Here is a 20,848-nt window from a genome sequence, read left to right as displayed (position 1 = left end):
ATGTGTGATATAGTAGTTAAAATGTCCTATAAGTCACTTATCTGTGATACAGAAGAATCCCCAAAGCCGATAGAAAGAGTTATAAGCAAAAGGGATCATGAAGAGACTCTCATACAATATTGTTGAAAATCTGTCGGGACTGAGTGTAGTTTTGTATCAATACATATGTAAGTGAAAATCTATAAATTTAATAGATATTATTTAATGCAAAATAACGCATAGGATCAATTCATCTGAAAATTAAATTGAATTTCCAAATTGAAAAAATCCTAATGTGATGACACAGTAAAGCTGACTACACACAAATTAGTTTAAACAAAATTCTGTTTTTTTTTCCTGTAAAAAATTATTGTAATGTGTAGTCAGTATGTAGTGACTGGTATGTATTTCCTCCAAATGAATCTCAAATACCATAAGCTACGTAAGCCCTCTCTTGAAATTCAGATTTATCGGCAGTTTTCCGAATAGTTCTTTTGAACAGCGCCGCCTGTGGCGTAGCACAAAAAGTAAAATAGAGGCCTATTGGATGCCGAACACGCTGCCGAAGTGCATTTGGAAAGCCGATTGCGCGACTACGGGCTAGAATCGAGGCTATGCTTCGTGCGATTTTCAGACGAGTCGGAATGGGATGGCGTACACAATACGACGAATTAAAATTGCACATGGCGGCCGCCATCAGACGTTCTCGAGGGAATCTCGTGGAAATTATCTGAAATGTAAAGGTAATTTGCCCATTTTTCACTCTAATTTCTGTGAAAAAGTGTGTGTGAATGTGTGGGGCATCGAAATGCCATGGAGAACTGGGGCTGTAGTGGGATTTTGAGGGTTAAAAATGATTTTTTGATGGGGCAGCATTAGTGCGTACGATTGTGAAATTACATCACTGCAGGCAATTTTTCTGCCGCAAGTTTGGGATTCAATTTTGGGGGAATTTGTGTGGAAATTGGACTGTTGGGGGGTTGAAATGGGGGCTGATGTTGGGGTTGAGTGGTTTGGGATGGAGTGTGGGGATGCGGAGAGAGAACTTTCTGGAATATGGGGAGAGAGAGTCTTTTGTTTCGAATGGTGGGCAATTCACGTTGAAAAAAAAAAACGAAGAATTGAGTGACCTTTTTTGCTGCCAATAATAGTGTCTCAGTGAGCCTTGGAATTTTTTTTGTTAGTTGGCCTGCTTGGATGTCTGTAGTCCGGCCAGAGAGATAATGTAGATTTTTGTTGGGGACTTTATCTTCCAGAGTCCATTGCAAAATTGTGCCTGAAGCAAGTGACAAAGATCTGAGAGAGAGTGTGAAAAAGTCACAGGAAAGGAAAATTGAGCCGCCATGACGACCAGCAGTGAAGATGTACTGCTCCAGATGAGCGAAGTGAAGTACAAGAAGGGTGATGGGACACTGTACGTGATGAATGAGCGTCTGGCATGGATGGCTGAGCATCGGGATACTGTGGCAGTGTCCCATCGCTTTCATGACATCAAACTGCAAAAGATATCGCCCGAGGGAAAGCCCAAAGTTCAATTGCAGGTTGTCCTGCACGATGGCAATAGTTCTACCTTTCACTTTGTCAATCGTAGCGGTACTGCAGCCCAAATTGCCGATCGGGATAAAGTCAAGGAGCTCCTTCAGCAACTTCTGCCGAATTTCAAGAAGAAAGTCAATAAGGAACTCGAAGAGAAAAATCGCATTCTAATGGAACATCCCAATCTACTGCAACTCTATCGGGATTTGGTGATTACAAAAGTCCTGAGCAGTGAAGAATTCTGGGCTACACATGCCAAGCAATATACACAGAATCAGGCGACACAGAAGCAGGATATCGGTGTCTCTGGTGCCTTTCTAGCTGATATTAAGCCACAGACAGATGGATGCAATGGATTGCGCTACAATCTCACCGCCGACATCATTCAGTGCATCTTCAAGACATATCCAGCTGTCAAGCGCAAATACCAAGAGCACGTACCAGCTAAATTAACCGAATCGGATTTTTGGACCAAGTTTTTTCAGTCACACTATTTTCACAGGTGAGTACCATTGAAAATTTTCCATCTATCTCTCCCCAAAAGCTTTCCTAAGAAAAAAAAAACCTTGCGACGGTTTGTTTAGCTAAGCATTTTCAAGCCAATGAAATGATAACACGTTTTATTAGCACATTTGCCCAAGTTTCCCAGAAAAAAAAATATGTCCAAATTTTGAGACTTATCAGTTTATCCAATCAAATATTGGGCTCTGGACGCATTTAAAGACTCCAAAAAGCCAGCTGTAATAATGATAATTGTTATGGAAATTTTACAAAAATATTGTCACAAATGTCTCCAAATGAAGGAGAACTCGGGTTAAATAAATGTTATCAATTGCATCTTGGAAGTGTTCTCTTTGAAGTAAATTGTAGTAAAAACTACAAAAGGCACGTGCTTGTCAGTCCCATGAATTCTGAGAAATAATAAGTCTTCAATAAAATAAGTAAAATTAATCTTCTTAAAAAAATAAATTAATGAAAAAGAACAGCTAAATGTTCATGACCGGTTTATCTCTGGTTCGTAAAACGGTCTTCAGACTAGAGGTTTATTCCAGATCCCAAATATATTTAATTTTTAATAGCAACCAATTTCATACGTTTTTCTCAGAATCTAATAAATCATTTACCTTTAAAATCCAATCCCAAGTTAAAATTTTACTAAAATCTTGACTGCTACCGTGTCAGACTTATTAGCATCTCCAAGACCTTTCCAAAGAAACCAAAAAGATGCCATAAACTTGAGAAATGGGCTCTTTATTTAGAGCCTTTTAAAACTTTGACCTTGAAAAACCGTTATTAGAAATGATTCAACGGGATTTTCATATAAGAACGACATGCCCGCCTGGGTAATGTCTAAAAAATATCCAAAAATAAAATTGAATTAGCAATAATTCGAAGACAGTGAAGCTCATTGAATGCGATTCAAACACCTTTAACTCTTTCGTTTCCTTTGGGACTCTGGGTACCCATGGAAGAAAATAATTTTTTTTGGGCTATTTAGAATCGATAAAAATCCGATTCTTGAGGATGATTACAAACTATAAGGATGTCCAAATCTAGGATATTTTTTGCAGGATCCCAATTAACTCCTGAGCTAAGATATTCTTGGTCAAAAATCGTGAATTTTCGATTTTCTGCTTCCTTGCACATATTGTGACTTTTCATATTTCTAGACCCGAATAAGGAAAAACCTCTCGGGGCCAATAAGAATGATAACTAACAATTACAGATTGCATAAATTCGAAAAATAATTTTTTCTTAAATTTTCAAAAAACTTGTTCAAACTTGATGGGAACTCTCATCCGCAAAAATCTAGAGGTCAAATGTAAGGTTATCCCGCCAATGCCCGCCATTTGCTTTTTGACACCAACCTTGTAAGAAAATTCCAAGCGGGAACGATATTTTTGCCAATATGGCCGATAATTTTGACATTTGGCAGAGCGGGAGATTGCTTTCAGGGAAGTTTTTCCTATTCTTCCTGATTTTGGTGAATTCTGTTCTGATTGTCCAGGAAGTGTTTTTTTGGCTCTTGAGAAAGCTTAATGTGTCTACAATAACATCGTGTTGAAAGAAATGTGTGTTAAAGTGTTATTCTGTGAAATATTTTGAGGAACCTGTTGGCAAGCAGGAGCTGGGTGTCCTTTTTAGCACTTCCTTCCTGGACATCCCACAAGATACTGGTCAATAATTCTTCTTGTTTTAGTGATCAACATTGTAAAGGAGTCATTTGACACGCAAAAATAATTCACAAAATTGATATTATTGGCTCTTGGAAAATTGAAGTTTGTCTCCTTTTCGTTCTTTTGGGGATGAGAATTCCCATGAGTTTTCCAATTTCCCAAAGGCCGGAGAAAATTCTTTCTCTACGAAAGTATCATATTTGACCACTAAGACTTACAATAAAGTGAGTTTTACTGAAATTCGTTCGCTGGATATGTTGTGGTCCGGAAAGAGTTAACGCAAAAAAAATCTTATGAAACGAATTATTAAATGGGCCATTTCCATTGAGAAATTTTTCAAGAAATTTGTTAGAAAATTTTCAACACCATACCAAAAAAGAGTGCTTTTATGAGAAAAAGTTCAACCAGATTGAGCCTAAAAATAAAAATTGGGAACAGTTTTCCAGACTGTTCCTATGGGGAACAGCGCCATCCATTGATAATTCGATAAATTATGCGATGCACTCTCATCGCTTTTAAAAATTTGTTGAGGATTTTCATTCGGCACTATATGCAATTTACACTACAATAAACCAGTGATAAGCCCAGATAAGCTTATGGTAGCTGAGATTCTTTACAGGTGACCTCGAAATGCGTGCAACTCGGGGTGCTTGCAACTCGGAATGCGTGAAAATTCGATTGTGAAGTGAATTTTGGGGGTAAAGAATCGCGTCGAGTAAACTGTTCTCGGCAGTCGACATGGATGAAATTGGCTCGACGCGATTCTTTATGGCTCCGGCACACCTTTTAGATCAGGAAAATTTCATGAAGTCGAAATTCGAAACCCTTTCTTTCTCACATGTTTTGCATATGACTATCTCATTCTTTCGCATACCAAATTCGATTGAGCTAAATTGAATTTGGAGTGATGTTTAAGAGAAGAAGAAGAGTGCGAGAGAATGAGATAGACATTATGCAAAACATGTGAGAAAGAAAGGGTTTCGAATTTCGACTTCATGAAATTTTCTTGATCTAAAAGGTATGCCCGAGCCATTACCCCCAAAATTCAACTCACAATCGAATTTTCACGCATTCCGAATTGCAAGCACGCCGAGTTGCACGCATTTCGAGGTCATTAGTCGAGACAATTAAGGTTATGTGATATTGAAATTGGTTTTTCGACTGTGGCGCCCCTGGTGTTGGTCCCACGAAGTTCAAATATTCTAGAAAGTTGTAGCATTTGGTGAGATCTTTCGTTTAAGCCCTCACTCATCAAAATCGGTCACATAGAACCGGAGATATGATTTTTTGAATTTCGTGAACTTTGACCCCTCATATCTCCGGTTCTATTAAAACCACAGAGCACATACGCACCATTTTGGAAACGTCCTAGACTGGACTATAACATACTAAAATTTCATTAACTTGCACAATGCCGTTTTTGAGAAAAATGAGTTTGAATTTCGATGAATTTTGACGCTATCGCAGCGCTACCTGTGATGACTTTTTGAACTTCCATCTGAAAGTGCTCATCGAGACGAAACCAAAAAGCCAAAATTTAGGTCGATATGTTAATTAGAACCGGAGATAGAGGCCGGTCAATATTCGAACTTTGACCCCTTATAGCTCGGGTCTGGGGTTATGGATCGACTTAAGTATTTTTTTGTTTGATAGGTATATTCAAGGGCTACAACATACTAAAATTTCAGCCCGATGCACAATGGAATTTTTGAGTTATTTAACTTTTAAGATTTAAAAATTTTCTTTTTAAAAAAAGCGCCCCTAGCGGTGGTTTTATGAAGTTGTGATGTTAGAACGGGAAGTAGCATTTCATGAGAGATTTCTAAAAAGCCCTCACTTTTTAAATTTTGATAAATAGAACCGGAGTTATGGCCATTTTAATGATTGTTTTTTGGACCCTTATTGCTCGGGTCAGGGGGGTCGGGCGACCTTAAGTTTGGTATTGATCGAAAGCCCTAAGACCCAGCTATAACATACTAAAATTTGAGCCCGATCGATGCCATAGGGGCGGAGCCATTAAGGAAACAAAAAATGGTGGTATTCAAAATGGCGGAAGGAGGGGTGGGGGGTGGGGGGTCAATGCACCAAGTTGCAATTTTCACCCGATATATAACCTTTGCCGAAAACCGCAAGTCGATATCTTTTTTAGTTTAGGAGCTATTAAGCTCCAAAGAGCGGCCGGCCGGCCGGCCGGGAACGTAACTTAGCCTCCCATATATTCGTGATCAGGAAATGGTGAGAGTTTTTGGCAAAGTTTGCGGTCGATCGGAGAGCATGAGATTTTGTTAGGATTACAGTAGGTGAGATTGTTAAGAATCTCACCTAATATTTCTCGTAAATGTACTAAGCCTTTGCTTTGGTATATCTGACCATTCGAGGGTTAATAATATTTGATTATTCCTTTCAGTTGAAAACATTTGATACATTGGAAAACAATTGAAACGAAGGGATAGAATTTCAACTGACGATCAATATTATTGGTAATAGTGGCATGTGCACCACAGTACCATCCTAGTTCACTTCCTGTGCGGACTGATAAGAAGTGTTCTATAAGAGTTGAACATTTCATTCTGTGATTATGTTTATTGGACTTTTATTCCGATTTAATGTCAATAATCGTGACCCTTTTATCGCCATATTGCACTTAATGTGCATCTGATAAATAAAATTTTTGTTGTGAATGAAACCTTGAATTGGTTAATCGCACATTTAATTTGATGCAAACTATGCATTTTTTTTATTTAAAGAATTTTAAAAGAAAAACTCTGAGAGTATCCGCAACAGTTGAACAAACCTATCATCATCTTTTGATTGGGCATTTATTACGTGCACTTTTACAGAAATATCTGCATCATTTTCTCTTTTTAAATTGTTTTTCAACAATTTTTATTCAATTATTGTTTTAAAGAAATTGCTTTTGTGAAAAAAAAACACAAATTTGGAGAAAAAGGGGAGGATTTGTTGAAATGATGGTGTTTTTTTTTTTGGTTTTGGATGTTTTTAGGGATAGAATCACTGCCGGAACCAAAGATATCTTCAGTGAATGTGGCAAAATTGATGATCAAGCACTTAAAGTGGCTGTGGCAGAAGCATCTGGTGATCCACTCCTCGATATACGATTATTTGGTGATAATTCACTTGAGGATGGTTTTGGTGGTGCCTCGTCTGATCGCAATGTTGTCAATAGTGGCAATATTGTGCATCAAAATATGATAAAACGTTTCAATCAGCATTCAATAATGGTGCTGAAAACCTGTGCTGATGCTACACAGATCAACTGTGCTGCTACTTCTGCTGTTGCTGCTGCTGCTGCCAGCAGTAGCAAAAGTGTCGACACCAATAAAAATAATATAATCTCAGCCAATAATTCGGCCGCTACGACAAATGGTGTCAAAGATGGCAATGGTGTATCAAGTAGATCTCAATCACCACAGCCACCAGTTACCAAGCGTGCCAGAATTATGGAAAAGATTGCTTTTGAGGATTTGCAGGGGTGTCCAGGAGATGGTATTGATGCCGTGCAGGGTGCCAAGATGCAGCTGAATCTGACAAAAGTTGAGAGATATTTGCATGGACCAGTGCCAGTTACGGGGAGCAATAGTGTTGATGTTGATGAACCAATGCAAGATTTGGATTCAGTTCAGATACATCTGTTTAATCTCACAGATTCGTGGAATACGAGAACACCACACAAAGTCCTCGTGAGTGCAACGTCAGCTGTCAATGCACTGAGTGAATTGAGTCCGGGTGGGGCTCTAATGCCGGGCTTCCAAGAGCAAACTCTTGCCCGTAAGTATCATTTTTAATATCAAAATTATTAATATAGGGGAAAGTGCTCTCCATTCGAACGTTCGTGCCTTCGAATAATGTGAATTTCTTTTGTTTTTCGTAAGAGATTCACACTAAATTATCAACAACTGATGATAAGCCATCTAATATTTAATAGAAATGTTTAAGTCTCTTAGGAAAACTAAAAGAAAATTCACATTATTCGATGGCATGAACGTTCGAAGGGAGAGTGCTTTCCCCTACTTGTTATACTTAATTCTGAGTGAGATTTTTAATAAGAACACACGCAAATTTAGTTTTGTTTTCTTGGAGAAAAATTCTAAGTAAAAATTTTCTAGACAGAATCAGGAATAAATATTTCTGGTCAGAAAAAGTAGTAGCAGATTAGTAAATTCTTTACTGGTTTTGTACCATGTTGGTAGTAATCGCTTTGCAATAAATTTGTTCCAAATCCTTTTTTCCTCAAAGAATTGACACATAGTGTTTCATGAACGACTCATCCTCTTCGTAATGATAATTATTGTGAAGCCAAGATCCCTAAAGTCCTTGATTAGGAAAATCTCATAGTTCTTATCAATCACAAATTCTAATTATCAAATTAAATTTTCCAACTCTTGATGGCTTTAATTTGAACGTAAAAATGGATCATCTTATTGTCAATATTAACAATTTCTTACAAAAAGAATAAGCTTGCATTCTTTCCCCAAATACAGAGACACTATACGCACTATACCCTATCTCACTCATTAAATCCTTAAAATCCTAAACTTCAGCGTCAGCAACACGTGCCTTTTTGGTCAAGCTGTTACTTATCCCTCATTATGCTTGCTCCTGAACCATCAAGAACCACCTGAAAAAAAGGGACAGATAATCCTAACCGGCTTATGTAGGTGAGATTCTTAAAGTGAGCTAACTCGGAATGCATGCAAATTCGTTTTAGAGCTGAAGTTGGGGGACGCCATTCAGTTATATTGAATCAAATTCGTGAAATTAAAATTTTGTATTTAAACCAAAATATCAAAGTTGTGCATGGACTGACAGAGAAGTGATATATGGGGTGAAATATAGACCAGAATGTTCTCTATAATTTTGCAGTAGAACTAGATCTCATCGATTACTCAGAAGCCAAGATAAGCGAGGTTTTTTGTTTCTTAACTCGTTTTTTCGACCAGAACGCCCCAAGTGTTCATTTGATGAACTTCAACTATTTCAAAGAATTGTTGTATTTTGTGAGTCTTTCCATTTAAAACCCTATTTTAACCCTACTCATCAAAATCGGTCAAATAGAACCGGAGATATGATTTTTTGAATTTCGTAAACTTTGACCCCTCATATCTCCGGTTCTATTAAAATCACAGCGCACTTACGCACCATTTTGGAAACGTCCTAGACTGGACTACAACATACTAAAATTTCATTAACTTGCACAATGCCGTTTTTGAGAAAAATGACTTTGAATTTCGATGAATTTTGACGCTATCACAGCGCCACCTGTGATGACTTTTTGAACTTCCATCTGAAAGTGCTCATCGAGACGAAACCAAAAAGGTAAAATTTAGCTCAAAATGTTAATTAGAACCGGAGATAGAGGCCGGTCAATATTCGAAATTTGACCCCTTATAGCTCGGGTCAGGGGTTATGGATCGACTTAAGTATTTTTTTTATTTAATAGCTATAATCTGCGGCTACAACATACTAAAATTTCAGCCCAACGTACAAATGAACTTTTGAGTTATTTAACTTAGAAAATTAAAAAATCTTCTTTATAAAAATAGCGCCCCTAGCGGTGATTTTATGAACTTGCGATGTTAGAAGGAGAAGTGGTATTTCACGAGAGCTTTCCAAAGAGCCCTCACTTTTTAAATCCTGACAATTAGAACCGGAGTTATGGCCATTTTAAGCTTCAAGTGGATCAGTGGATAGAGTAGTAGCTCTATGACTGCGAGGTCTCGGGTTCAAAGCTGAGCAGCAGTATAAAAAGATTTCTTATGCCTTATCGGCTTTGAATTCGTCCAGTGAATTAATGAATAGTAATGCCAATGGTGCATATTGGCGAAAAAGTAAACCGCCTAAAACAATAGAGGCTGGTACGATTACGAGTTTCGACATGAAAGTGGTAGTTCAGTCGATACAAATATTCACTGTCACTGATTCAAACACACACCGAGATGGGCTTCTGTGATATAGCAGTACCAGTAGCACTGATGAGTATACAGAGCTGTGATATAGAGCGGCTACCCGTATCGAGGGATAAGATAGAATAGGAGCGGGAAAGCATAAAAGGGCCTAATTGTGGCCTGTAGGGGAATTCTGTGATTTTCATGGCATTGTCATGAGTGAGTTCGAAACCTGACAATGCCATTCAAGCTTTTTTTGTCATATTATATGAGTTCGAAAATGCAATTCATTGAATTTTTAATGAAATCCCTTTATACTTTATGATTTTATGAAAATACAGTACGTCTTGGTTGATTTGTTTAACAAAATTCATTGTCATTTGAATTGTCAGAAATCTCAAATATGTGACTTCTCACAATGCCACGTGAGCTGAAATGGCAATGTCATGGCTACAGAATCGCATTTTCGAAAAAAGCTCTCCTAAGATTCGAACCCAATTTATCATATGGCATTGCCAGAGCAGTACAACAGAATTGCCCTCCTGGATGCATTGGTAATCCGAAGTGGAGAACTGACCTCTGGCAAAATCTCTTATCTTACTAACCCCCTGCTGACAGTTTGGGATATTACTTTAGTGTTGATTTTTACAGATTAATTATTCTCGAAGATCAACCTGACTCTATTTCAACTCTTAGATTTCATAAAACACCTGTAAAGGATATTATTTGCCGAAAGCCATAAGTTTTCTGTCTTTTGCCGTTTTTCCTCGAGAAGTCGTTTGATGCTTGACATATTCATTTTCATATTAAAATCTTAAATGGTGTTTATTTCATATTTTCTAAAGGCGTCTACACATTGGGAGCAATTTTCGTCAAAAATTGCGTTTTTGACAGAAATTTGACGTTTCCCCCTACAACGCTGCAGAGAATTTCCTTCAAAAAAGCAATTTTTGACAAAAATTGCTCCCAATGTGTAGAGGCCATAAGTGTTTGCTACGAAACTCACTCTCAAAAAAAAAATTAATGGCTCCGGCACACCTTTTAGATTAGGAAAATTTCATGAAATCGGAATTCATATCCTTTTCTTTCTCACACGTTTTGCATATGTTTGTCTCATTCTTTCGCAGTTCAAATTCGACTGGGCTAAATTGAATTTGCAATGATGCTTAAAAAAAAGAAGAGTGTAAAAGAATGAGATAGACAGATGCAAACCGTGTGAGAAAGAAAGTGATTCAAATTTTGACTTCATGAAATTTTCTTGATCCAAATTGATCTAAAATAACAAAAAAATCATAATTTTTTGCAGAATTAGTGCCTCCAGAAGCTGAGAAGGAGCTTAAAAATTTGTATTTATCAATGTCAGAATTGCTAAGGCACTTCTGGACATCATTTCCACCAACAACACAAGAATTGGAAGCCAAAGTTGTCAAGATGTACGAAGCACTGCAACGATTTCAGATGGCAAAGTTGAAACCATTTGAGGTAAGAGAGAGTGAACTAATTTTAAAAAGTTTACCAAATATACTGAATTTTTTTCTGCATTAATATCTTTGCAGGAACGTGCCATTCGAGAATTTTCACCGGTCGGTGCCTCATTAACACTCCATTTGAATCAATTACTGCAAGCGGCTGATCGCAAATTCGTCAAATGGCGAGAGATTAAGATGCGACGGTAGCCCTCAATATTACTTTTATAATGAATAAATTACAGAAAAAATACCTAATTGCTATATGGATTTATTTAAAGAAAGAGGAAGAGAAAAAAAACGGAAAACACGTTAGAGAACCGCATGTTTCGTGAGAGAATAAAATTCGTTCTTTGAGAAAGATTGCTTTTTTATAGTGAGTTTTTTACAGTGTATTTGAGGAGGGGAAGTTTACGGGAATAAATTCCCCCACTCCACTTGATTTTGAGTGAAATGGGAAATTTTTAGTTGCAATACCAGCGACATGTGGCGCTGCAGTCGGAACAAAATGTCATGATTGTTGGAGCAGTCGGGCAGAGCGCTTCAGTCGCTTCGTAAATGGCACCGTCGTGAAACGTGCGAGAGTTCCGCGCTGTGAAACTCAAGTTTATTTGCTGTGAAAAAGAAACAATTTGCAAAGTAGAATGATGGAAAAATGTGATGTGTAGTGTATGTGATTGACTAGAAAAGCCAAAGTGCATAAATATTGCGGTGTTTAGTGTTGGGAGAAGAGAGAAAGAAAAAAAAGGTGCCAAAGGGAGGCGCAACATGAAATCGTAGGAGTCGGAATGACATTGTGAGAACTTTGTGGGCAAATTTGTTCTATATCCCTGCCCCTATCCTCGTCATTTTCTCCAATATTTCTTTGGGCCACGCACCTTTGTGGATTAACAGTAATTACCCCGGGGAGCCGTGCAGTATGAGCAGCTGGGCAGCACGGATGCATCGACATGCTGCCAATTTGGGCAGTGTGGTAACCAGCTGTGGCCATCCAGAACCTGGACCCTATCCCCATCGCCTGGAAAAGGTCAAATTTGGCATTCCGTTGGATGAAGTGTGCAAAAATGACATCCCCGGACCACTCCTTGTGCTCATACTCAAGCTCAACAAGGAGGCTCCGCTGCGGAAGGATGTGTTCAGGGCACCTGGTCACCAGGGGGCCATCAAGAAGCTCATTCACTTCCTGCAGGCAGGACGTCTTGTCAATGTCGATAACTATTCCGTGTACACCATTGCCAGTGTCCTCAAGAAGTTCCTGCGCAAAATTCCGGGCGGTGTCTTTGGACGGCAGGGCGAGGCAGAGCTCTTTGCCATCATTGACTTGCCCAATGAGGAAGAGCAGCAGGAGAGAATTCACAGGTAAATAATCTTTATTTTTTTCTTCCCCAATACATTCTCCTGGGTCATCGGCCCACTCTCGCAGACACCCATTATGATTTAATTAATTCAATTGGATATGGGGGCAGTTTAAATTCCTCAGCTAATTGATTCATTCACCTCGCAAATTGGCCCAAACACTGATAAATAATGCCATCAGTTATAATCCCAATATCTAATGCCAACAGGGCAATAAGCCATGAGAATTGCTTCCATAACTGATTTCCCACTAACTCCCTATTGACTCATGGCAAATTTGACTTGGTCTCTGTCTCTACTATACGATTACCTGATAAAAAGTCGCCCTGGGTTACAGGCACATGCTGATAATGGTGAAGCTTCAGCTATTGTGCAAAACTAGGTCAAAATTTCACTGAATTCATTTAATACTGTTTACCATATCCATGGCAGCGAGAGTTTCAAGAGTTGCTATTAGAAATTATCCCATTATCTCAGTAGAATCACACAGTTTCAGTGATATTCTAAGCACATATTTGGCCTACATTCTCTTACGCAATAAAGATGTTAGTTTGAAATGTTAGGTTATGTTTCACATAACCTCTACAATTTTAGTCTAGAAGGGTCTAAGGGAGAATTTGTCTTTTAATTATGAAATTTTTTTTAATAAAAAACATCACTTTTTCCATCAGGAAAGATTCACAATTATTAAACATTTTGTTAAAAAAATTGTCATATTTATGAGGTTAGAATATAAACTCATTTTTAAGGTTATAACCAAGGAACAGAAAAGTCTCTTAAAGCAAGTGACTAAATTATTAAAAAAGAAATCAGAGAAGATAGCTTCAGATGTTTTGTTACTAATTATCCTGAATTTGTGAGGTTAGGCTTAGCATAACCTCAAATTTCTTTTTTATCCTTTAGAGTTTGAGACATAATATCAGGGGCATGACGTTTCCTATGTTTCCCATATATTTTTAGCGTGCCGAAAAAACTTTGGAGTTTATTCGGTGTTTTCTGTCATTGTGGAATGAATTAGAATAAATTACAAGTATAAAATAAAAGCTAATTTAATACAGAATGGACAATCGAAAATCGCAAATTGGCAACCTAAGTAGTTTAGGAGATATCTCGTGAAATGTGTACGAAAATAGGAAAAAAAATTACACTAAAACTGGTCGCATTTTTCAGAGCTAATGTCACCCCCCCCCCCCCCTGAACATAATTAAATGCTTTGATTAGTTTGCCTTTCACGAGAATAAGTAAATTATATAAATGAGATTAACTAAAGGTTTAAGTTTAATTTTAAAATTTGAGGTTGTATTAAATATAACCTCGAAAACATTCGATAAAGACTGTACTACATATTCAATTAGGCTTTGCTTTTGAATTGACTTTTTATCAGTGATTTGGCGTAAATAATTCCATCCTCACTGACTAGAAAAGTTCCTCCGATAAAGATTAACCAAATTGTTAGTGGTTAGAACGTTAGAATTTGTTAAATTTCAAAAATCTGAGAAACAGACAGATTGTGATGAATTTGTGAAGAGATTTCTATTTAAATAATGAAATACTTAAATTGTGAGGTTAATGTAATCCTAACCTTACATTTCAGATTTTAAAGGTGTCAAATTCTGTCTTGGAAAACATAATAGTTTATTTCTATTTTTTATATTGTTCGTGGAGTGTTTAAAAAATACAAAAATAAGAATATTTTAAAGCAGACGAGAAAATTTCATAAGATAACCTTAATTTTCGAGGTTAGGTCAAACATAACCTCAAATTGTAGAATAAGCCTTCTACCATATAAACGCATTTAAGAATTTATATCTATTTCCGCACTCACTTAAAGAAGGTTTACAAAGAAAGAGGAAGAAGTAACATTTTATTACGCCACTATAATATTGAAAAATTGTAGAAGAAAAAAATTGTAATCCTGTGCCCTTATTTACGTAATGTGTTTATCGATTTATCGTTTATTGAGGATAAACCCACTAAGCTTTTTTGATAATCGTGCATTTATATTTCAAATTAGATTCAAATACGATTTAGGAATCAAGAAATTGTTTTCGGCTTTGTAAACACTTTTTCGACATTGTGTACTTTTTCGCCACCTGTTTTAAATTGTTTTTGCAGCTTTTGATAGCAGCTTTTAATAACTTCCAAAAATACACGGAACAGTACTTTTTCATATTTAGCATCGATTCTAGATAATTATTTCAAATGAGTTTTTCACATTTTTTTATTCGAAAGAAAAGTTAATCGAAAATCAAGCTTGTTTCGACTATAATCCGTGAGGTTCGCCACTTGTAAAACGCTTGGAAAAATAAGTGGCGAAAAGTACTTACAGGCGTCTTCTATACGGGGGGATTTCGAAATGCACCCCACTGTGCTATGCACCGGTGAGTCTCGGGAAATCTCCCCTAGTGGTTCATGCCTGAGATAAATTTTCTCCACACTCTCTTATAAATTCTCCAAGTGTGCTCTAACTAAAATAGATTGTCTGGAAGACTTTCTATTTTATTTCGAAACGTTTTAAACGTCAATCACTTAGTGTTTTACAATCAAAGAATTTGTTAAAGAGTAGTAAAGTTAATATTTATACCTGGTGACGAACACTTTATAAGGAAGAGGAGATGGAGCACCCATCCCCATTCTCTATATCAAAACTGTTCCATTGCAGGAATTTATGCCAATATTGTTGCTAAATTAAGAAAATATCCTAAGATTTATTTTTCTATAAATCAACTTTATGCTATTTAACTATTTCTTGATTTTTATTTAAGGATGTATATTTAACAATTCATCCATATTCTAATGAAGATTAAACGATATTTTTATAAGAGTGATCGATACCGTGTCCGTATTTCACCTGCTTTTCGACTCTTGATAACTTTAAAAATAGTTCACGAGAAAAACATCTCTTGAAAAAGACAAAAAAAAATTTAAAATCACTTGAAATATCAAAATATTCGAACATAAACAAATGGAGCTTTCGAAGAGGGAGATTTTACGCGTCAAAAGATAGGCAAAAATGCACCAGTTTAAAGCTCAATGGGGGAATTTTGTTTCAAAATATCGGTTTCGAAATAAAATCCCCCCATTTAGATGCTCCCAAATTCATTCGTAAAAGTTTGTGCTTTTTCACAAATATTGTTAACATGATCACTTTACGAGATTTTTTGCACTTTTACAAACATTTGTTCGTAAATGCTCGTAAACACACAAAAAATGTTCGTATAATTTTGTCATTTGTTCGTAAATGTTTGTTTTCCTGATAAACACATTTTTTTGTGGCAGGAATTCTCGGAAGTTTTTCTAGTTTACTGTTAGGTTGCTTTCAACATAACCTCATACACAGTGGCGGCCAAAATAATAGAATCATTTTGAAAAGCTTATATTTTTTTAACTTTTGTATCTTTTCCCAATTTGTTGATATAATTCTACAGTAGAAATCTTCAAATTATTAGAATCGTAGAATAAGGGTTGTTTTGGCGGCTAGAGGTTTCTATTTTACACAGAATACGTCAATAGTAAAATTCAGTTCGGCCAAAAAACCTGGAAAACTGTAATTTATGGTTTCTAAATATGGCTTTATTTCAACTTTTTCAATTTATATACCACATTCTTTAATTTAAATAAAAGTGGTTCTATTGTGTTGTTTAAACCATATTTCACTATTGATGTATTCTGTGAAAAATAGAGACCTCTAGCGGCCAAAACAACACTTATTTGACGTAAGGTAATTATTTGAACATTTTTATGTCAAAATTATTTCAACGAATTGGAATAAACAAAAATGCTCATGCTAAAATAGTGATCTTTGCGGAGCTGATTCTATTATTATGGCCGCCACTGTATTTTGACGTTAATTTAAATTAGAGAAAAAGCACGAAAATTTTGAATTTATATGCATCACAAATTTATTCACTGTACTGTAAAAGATAGATAACAAGAACGTTTGTACAAGATAAAAAATCATCCTCCTTTTCCCCTCTTTCCACCAAATTAAATCTAACGATTTTAATTATTTAGGAAGTAAAGCTCAAAATGTTTAAATTACTTTTCAATTTGATTACCACAACATGTCATTCAATAAAAGTTTTGCGGAAATGAGAGAAAACTTGTAATAATTTCACTTTAGACAATTTCAAGAAAATATTGAGATTGTATTTCGAAAAAGTTTTTTTTTATAGCTTTATTATTAATTTTGATATGAAGAGAGATGAAGCAATTAAATGAAATAAAATTACAAGTCTGGAGCATATTTCGTTGTTCACAGTATGTTTTTTTTATGACTCTATTTAGACAATTTGACATGGGTGAAAATGTGTATGCGATAAATGTTATTTTTTTTTGTTTTTTTAATTAGAGGCCTCTTAAGCAAGAGTGTAATTTAATTTGCAGTGAAATTTCAACGAGAAAAATTCATTGAGCACTTAGTGAGGTCCATTAGAGAGTGTCACATTTTAATTGGTATTTGTCTTTTCCTTTGCACTTCTTTATTTACTTGGGTATATTGTGCTCAGAATTTGTAATGTGTTTATCAGATTGCTGAATTATGATTCATTTGATGAGTTGAGTAATATAGGAAAAGGGTCATCTTAATTCATTGAATGATTGGTTTTTTTTTAAATTAACAGTACGTTCATTTTACATAAGGAATCGTGCTAAAAGGGTGAGCCCTTCAACTTGCGTCTTCTACACGTTTAATTTATGAAACAGTAGCTTAATTTGAATTCAATTAGCATATTTTGCTTAATTATATTATTGAGTTCATTGACAAAATTATGAAATACGGTTTAAAAGGGAAATGTGATTCATTAACCGTTAATTTTCTTATCATATTGATTTGCTCAATAAAAAAATCATATTTCTATCTTTCTGGGTCAAATTACTACAGCTTAAATTTCCTGCCTATTAAAATCAATTAAATTTCCAAATTACTGTAATGCTTCCAATTTTCTCACAATTTTTCGCTATTTTGAGATGGTAAAGAATAGACGATTATTTTGACGAGTTAATAGAACGTTTGAAAGCAGTTTTTCTGGTGACACAAAAATCGACTAATGCTACACTTTAAATTTACCAGAAAATTTAAACTAGATTTCTCACAATGTTTCAAGTGGTTAGAAATTTCAAAAGGGAACAACTTGTTAATTTATCGATATGTAAATTGACTATAAATTAATGCTTAAAAAAGAGATTGAAGTATAAAGAAAGATTAGGAAATTTGTAAGAGATTAAATTCTGTGGTAGCATTACACCCGAACAATACTCTGTTCTATAGAAAAATTCTTATTTATTTATTCTTTCTCTTCTTCTATTTCTTTTTGTTACTGGAATTGGACATAATACATAGACATGACGTACAGTAGAAAAAAAAGACAGAACTAATACGAAAATGGAAGTTATTTCCTGGTTATGGTTCAGAGAATTTTTAGTTTTTTCCCCTTTTTTAAAGAGAAACATTTTTTAAAATGGTAATGCACCCCCATTGAAAATGTATATGACAACAGAAAAAATATGTGCGTGAAAAGTGATAAGAGTTGACAATGTTGATGGAATTTTCGGAGAAAAAAAGTAGCTTCACATAGTATTATATCGCTCATACGACTTTGCAGGGGCACAACTAATTTTGAGCATTTTTTTTGGGAAACAGCATAATAGATTCAATGAAAATCTAGACAAAAATTGTTTTATTTAGAGGGTAACTACCAAATTTCGGCATATTTGCATAAGTTAGTAAAATTTGAAATGTAATATTTTTAATACAAACTGATTTTTTACTTAATTCTTTTTAGTGTTACTTGAAACCTTGTAAATAGTTTATTGTCTTTGTTTTCTCTAAAATTTTCTTAATACATTTTTAAAATGAATAAAAATATAGACATAGCTTTGGGTATAATATTTCGTCCACCTTGATTCTCATAGTTCCTTGCCCTTCCGGAATTTTTCCAAAGAGTTATTCACATCATCTTGTTCGTCAAAGCGACATTTCTTGTTATTTTTTTCATTGTATAATCTCTAAAATATTCAAAAACTTAAAATTCATGAAAAATTTGAGGTACAAAAGAAGTAGCCGAAATTGCAAACTGGTCGAAATTTTGTACGCTTACCATATTTTAACTTTCAAAATATTTTTTTCTGCAAATAAGCAGAATTATTCCCCTGTAATTCTAAATATTTCTGAGTATATTTCGGTAATAAGAGAAACAGGAGAGCAACCTGCGTGAATTGTACCTCTACTTCATAAAGAAAATTTGTTAAAAATTCTAATATTCCAGCTAACGTAATCAACGCCAAATCAAATGGTTTAATTAATTACTTAATTTTAACTAGTTGTAGAACATTCAACTTCTTGAACAAATGTATGAAAATAAGATAAACGTTAGCGCTTTGTGGTGAATAGCGAAACTAATATGGAATGACTCAACTATCACTAAAAGTATCTTATATTAATGTTTTGTAAAAGTCCTTAATTAACTAGTTTCTGTTAAGGACAATAATTTTTTTTCACTAAGTACTTAATTAAGGACTTATGAATAAGCACTTTTTAAATAGATACCCCAGATACCCAAATGCCTAGAAAACATATGATTTTAATTCCTCATATTTCTTTTAGTTTTCAAAGTAAAACAAAAAACAAATACTTAGGGTAAGTGTGCAAAATTCCGGCCAGCTTGCAATTCCGGCCACCTTTTTTGTTCCTCGAATTTCCATGAACTTTTAGATTTTACGTACTCTAGAGATTATACAATGCAAAAGAATAACAAAAAATGTAGCTTCGACAAACGAAATGACGTGAAAAAAATTAGAAAAATTCCCGAAGGGCAAGGAACTATTATTCTCATAGAAAAGGTGGCCGAAATAGGGCACCAAAGCTATGTCTACATTTTTATTAATTTTAAAATGTATTAAGAATGATTTTAAAGTAAATAAAGACGATAAACTTTCTACAAGGTTCTAAGCAACACTCCTAAGGTAGAAGGAATGAAAAAAATCAATTTCTATTAAAGATATTACATTTCAAACTTGAGACTTTGGCGTTTGCATGCAACTATGCCGAAATTTCGCACACTTACCCTAATGCATAGTAATTGGTAAGATTAGCCTTGTTATAAGCTCTGTTGGATTGTCCGAGCACGCACTTTTCTCTTAAACTGCAACTTTTACCAAACAGAACTGTTATTGGTCTCAATTACCTCAGAAGAAGTATTTCAAATACGTATGGAACAAAACATTGATGAAACATTCGATTAAAAATATAATATTGAAAATTTCGGAAAATATAGGCTCCTAAAGCATGAGTTTATATGACACAAGGAAAGGTACACTGAAAAAAAAACGGGGGTGCGATTAACTTTTTTTTCTCATAACTTTAACACTTTTAGGCGTAAAAATATATCAACAGTTTTTAATGTTAATTTTACACCTTTTTAAGTGTAAAATTAACATGGAAAAGGGTAACTTTAACCCATAATACACCTAAAAAGGGTAATATTTACACCGACTTCGGGTCAATGCTGCAGGGTAAAATTAACATTTCCGGAATGGTATTTTAACTTTTTCGGATTTCTCTCAATGTAGGCGCACCTGACTGCCTAATTTTACGCTCAGTGATACGTAGGGGAGACCGGGGAGTTTTAGGACAGGGATAGTGTGGGACGAGGCGATTTTTTCAATAATAGTGTTTAAAATTAATTAACATGGTTCAATAATGGAAATTATCCAAGAAAAAATGCGTCCCAAACATCCCCTTTTGCGTCCCATACTGCCCCAAGTCTGGGAGGTTTGGGACAAAGTGTCAAGTTAAATGTTTTATCTTCTCCAAGAAAACTCATTTGTTTTCCAAGATCTATCGAATACTATTTATAAAGTCAATACCCATAAATATCCTATAGACTGCATGAAATTGTAATACATATCATGATTTTTTGGAATACTGTCTCAAAGTCAGAACATGAAAAAGTGTCACAAAACTCCCCGGTCTCCCTTATCACCAGAAAGAGGATTCGTCGAAATTTGAAAATTTTGTGGGTAATTTACACTTCCGAATTAAAAGCTAAAGAGAAGATGTAATAGAATATGGGGCAGTATAGTTGGAAATTTACGCTGTCATATCGCAAGATGAAGGCATGAAAAGAAAGATTGAACAGATTTCGGGATACTTGTGAGCAAAATTACATTTCCAGATTACAAGTTGTTGGGACTAATGTGAGGGCCTTGAGTTATACTTACCAAATCAAAATGCAATCAAACATACAATATTCTACTTCACTGATTTCACTGATCTTAAGTCTTCACAGATTTATCACAAAGAGAATTAAATCTTTGGGAATGCATTTTACATATAGTTAATAACATGTTGTGGTTGTTTTTTTTTTTGAAATGTCAAATTGTTCTGTCTTTCTATCCTATGTCTATCGTATTCTCTATTCTAGTTTCC

General features: G+C 35.2%; 2 protein-coding genes across 5 annotated transcripts in view; both read left to right on the top strand.

The window, feature by feature from the left end:
- The first annotated feature begins 575 nt into the window (after positions 1–575).
- Positions 576–11,425, top strand: LOC129803600 (general transcription factor IIH subunit 1). The gene is made up of 5 exons (XM_055850299.1): positions 576–722; positions 1,236–2,017; positions 6,697–7,481; positions 10,905–11,080; positions 11,155–11,425. The coding sequence occupies exons 2-5, from the start codon at positions 1,323–1,325 to the stop codon at positions 11,272–11,274; spliced, it is 1,776 nt and encodes a 591-aa protein (XP_055706274.1). The 5' UTR covers positions 576–722; positions 1,236–1,322; the 3' UTR covers positions 11,275–11,425.
- Positions 11,426–11,525: 100 nt separating this feature from the next.
- The window catches only part of LOC129803591 (uncharacterized), a 61,381-nt gene continuing 52,058 nt past the window's right edge, over positions 11,526–20,848 (top strand). For all 4 annotated transcript variants that reach the window (XR_008751874.1, XR_008751873.1, XR_008751872.1 and 1 more), the window contains exon 1: positions 11,526–12,423. Coding sequence is in view for 1 of the 4 variants with exons in the window: in XM_055850281.1 (XP_055706256.1) it covers positions 11,984–12,423 (440 nt within the window). In the remaining 3 variants the exon portion in view is untranslated. The remainder of the gene's footprint in view (positions 12,424–20,848) is intronic.

The sequence above is a fragment of the Phlebotomus papatasi genome, chromosome 2, assembly GCF_024763615.1.
Source record: "Phlebotomus papatasi isolate M1 chromosome 2, Ppap_2.1, whole genome shotgun sequence".
NCBI lineage: Eukaryota > Metazoa > Arthropoda > Insecta > Diptera > Psychodidae > Phlebotomus > Phlebotomus papatasi.
This window is presented reverse-complemented; position numbering and strand designations above follow the sequence as displayed.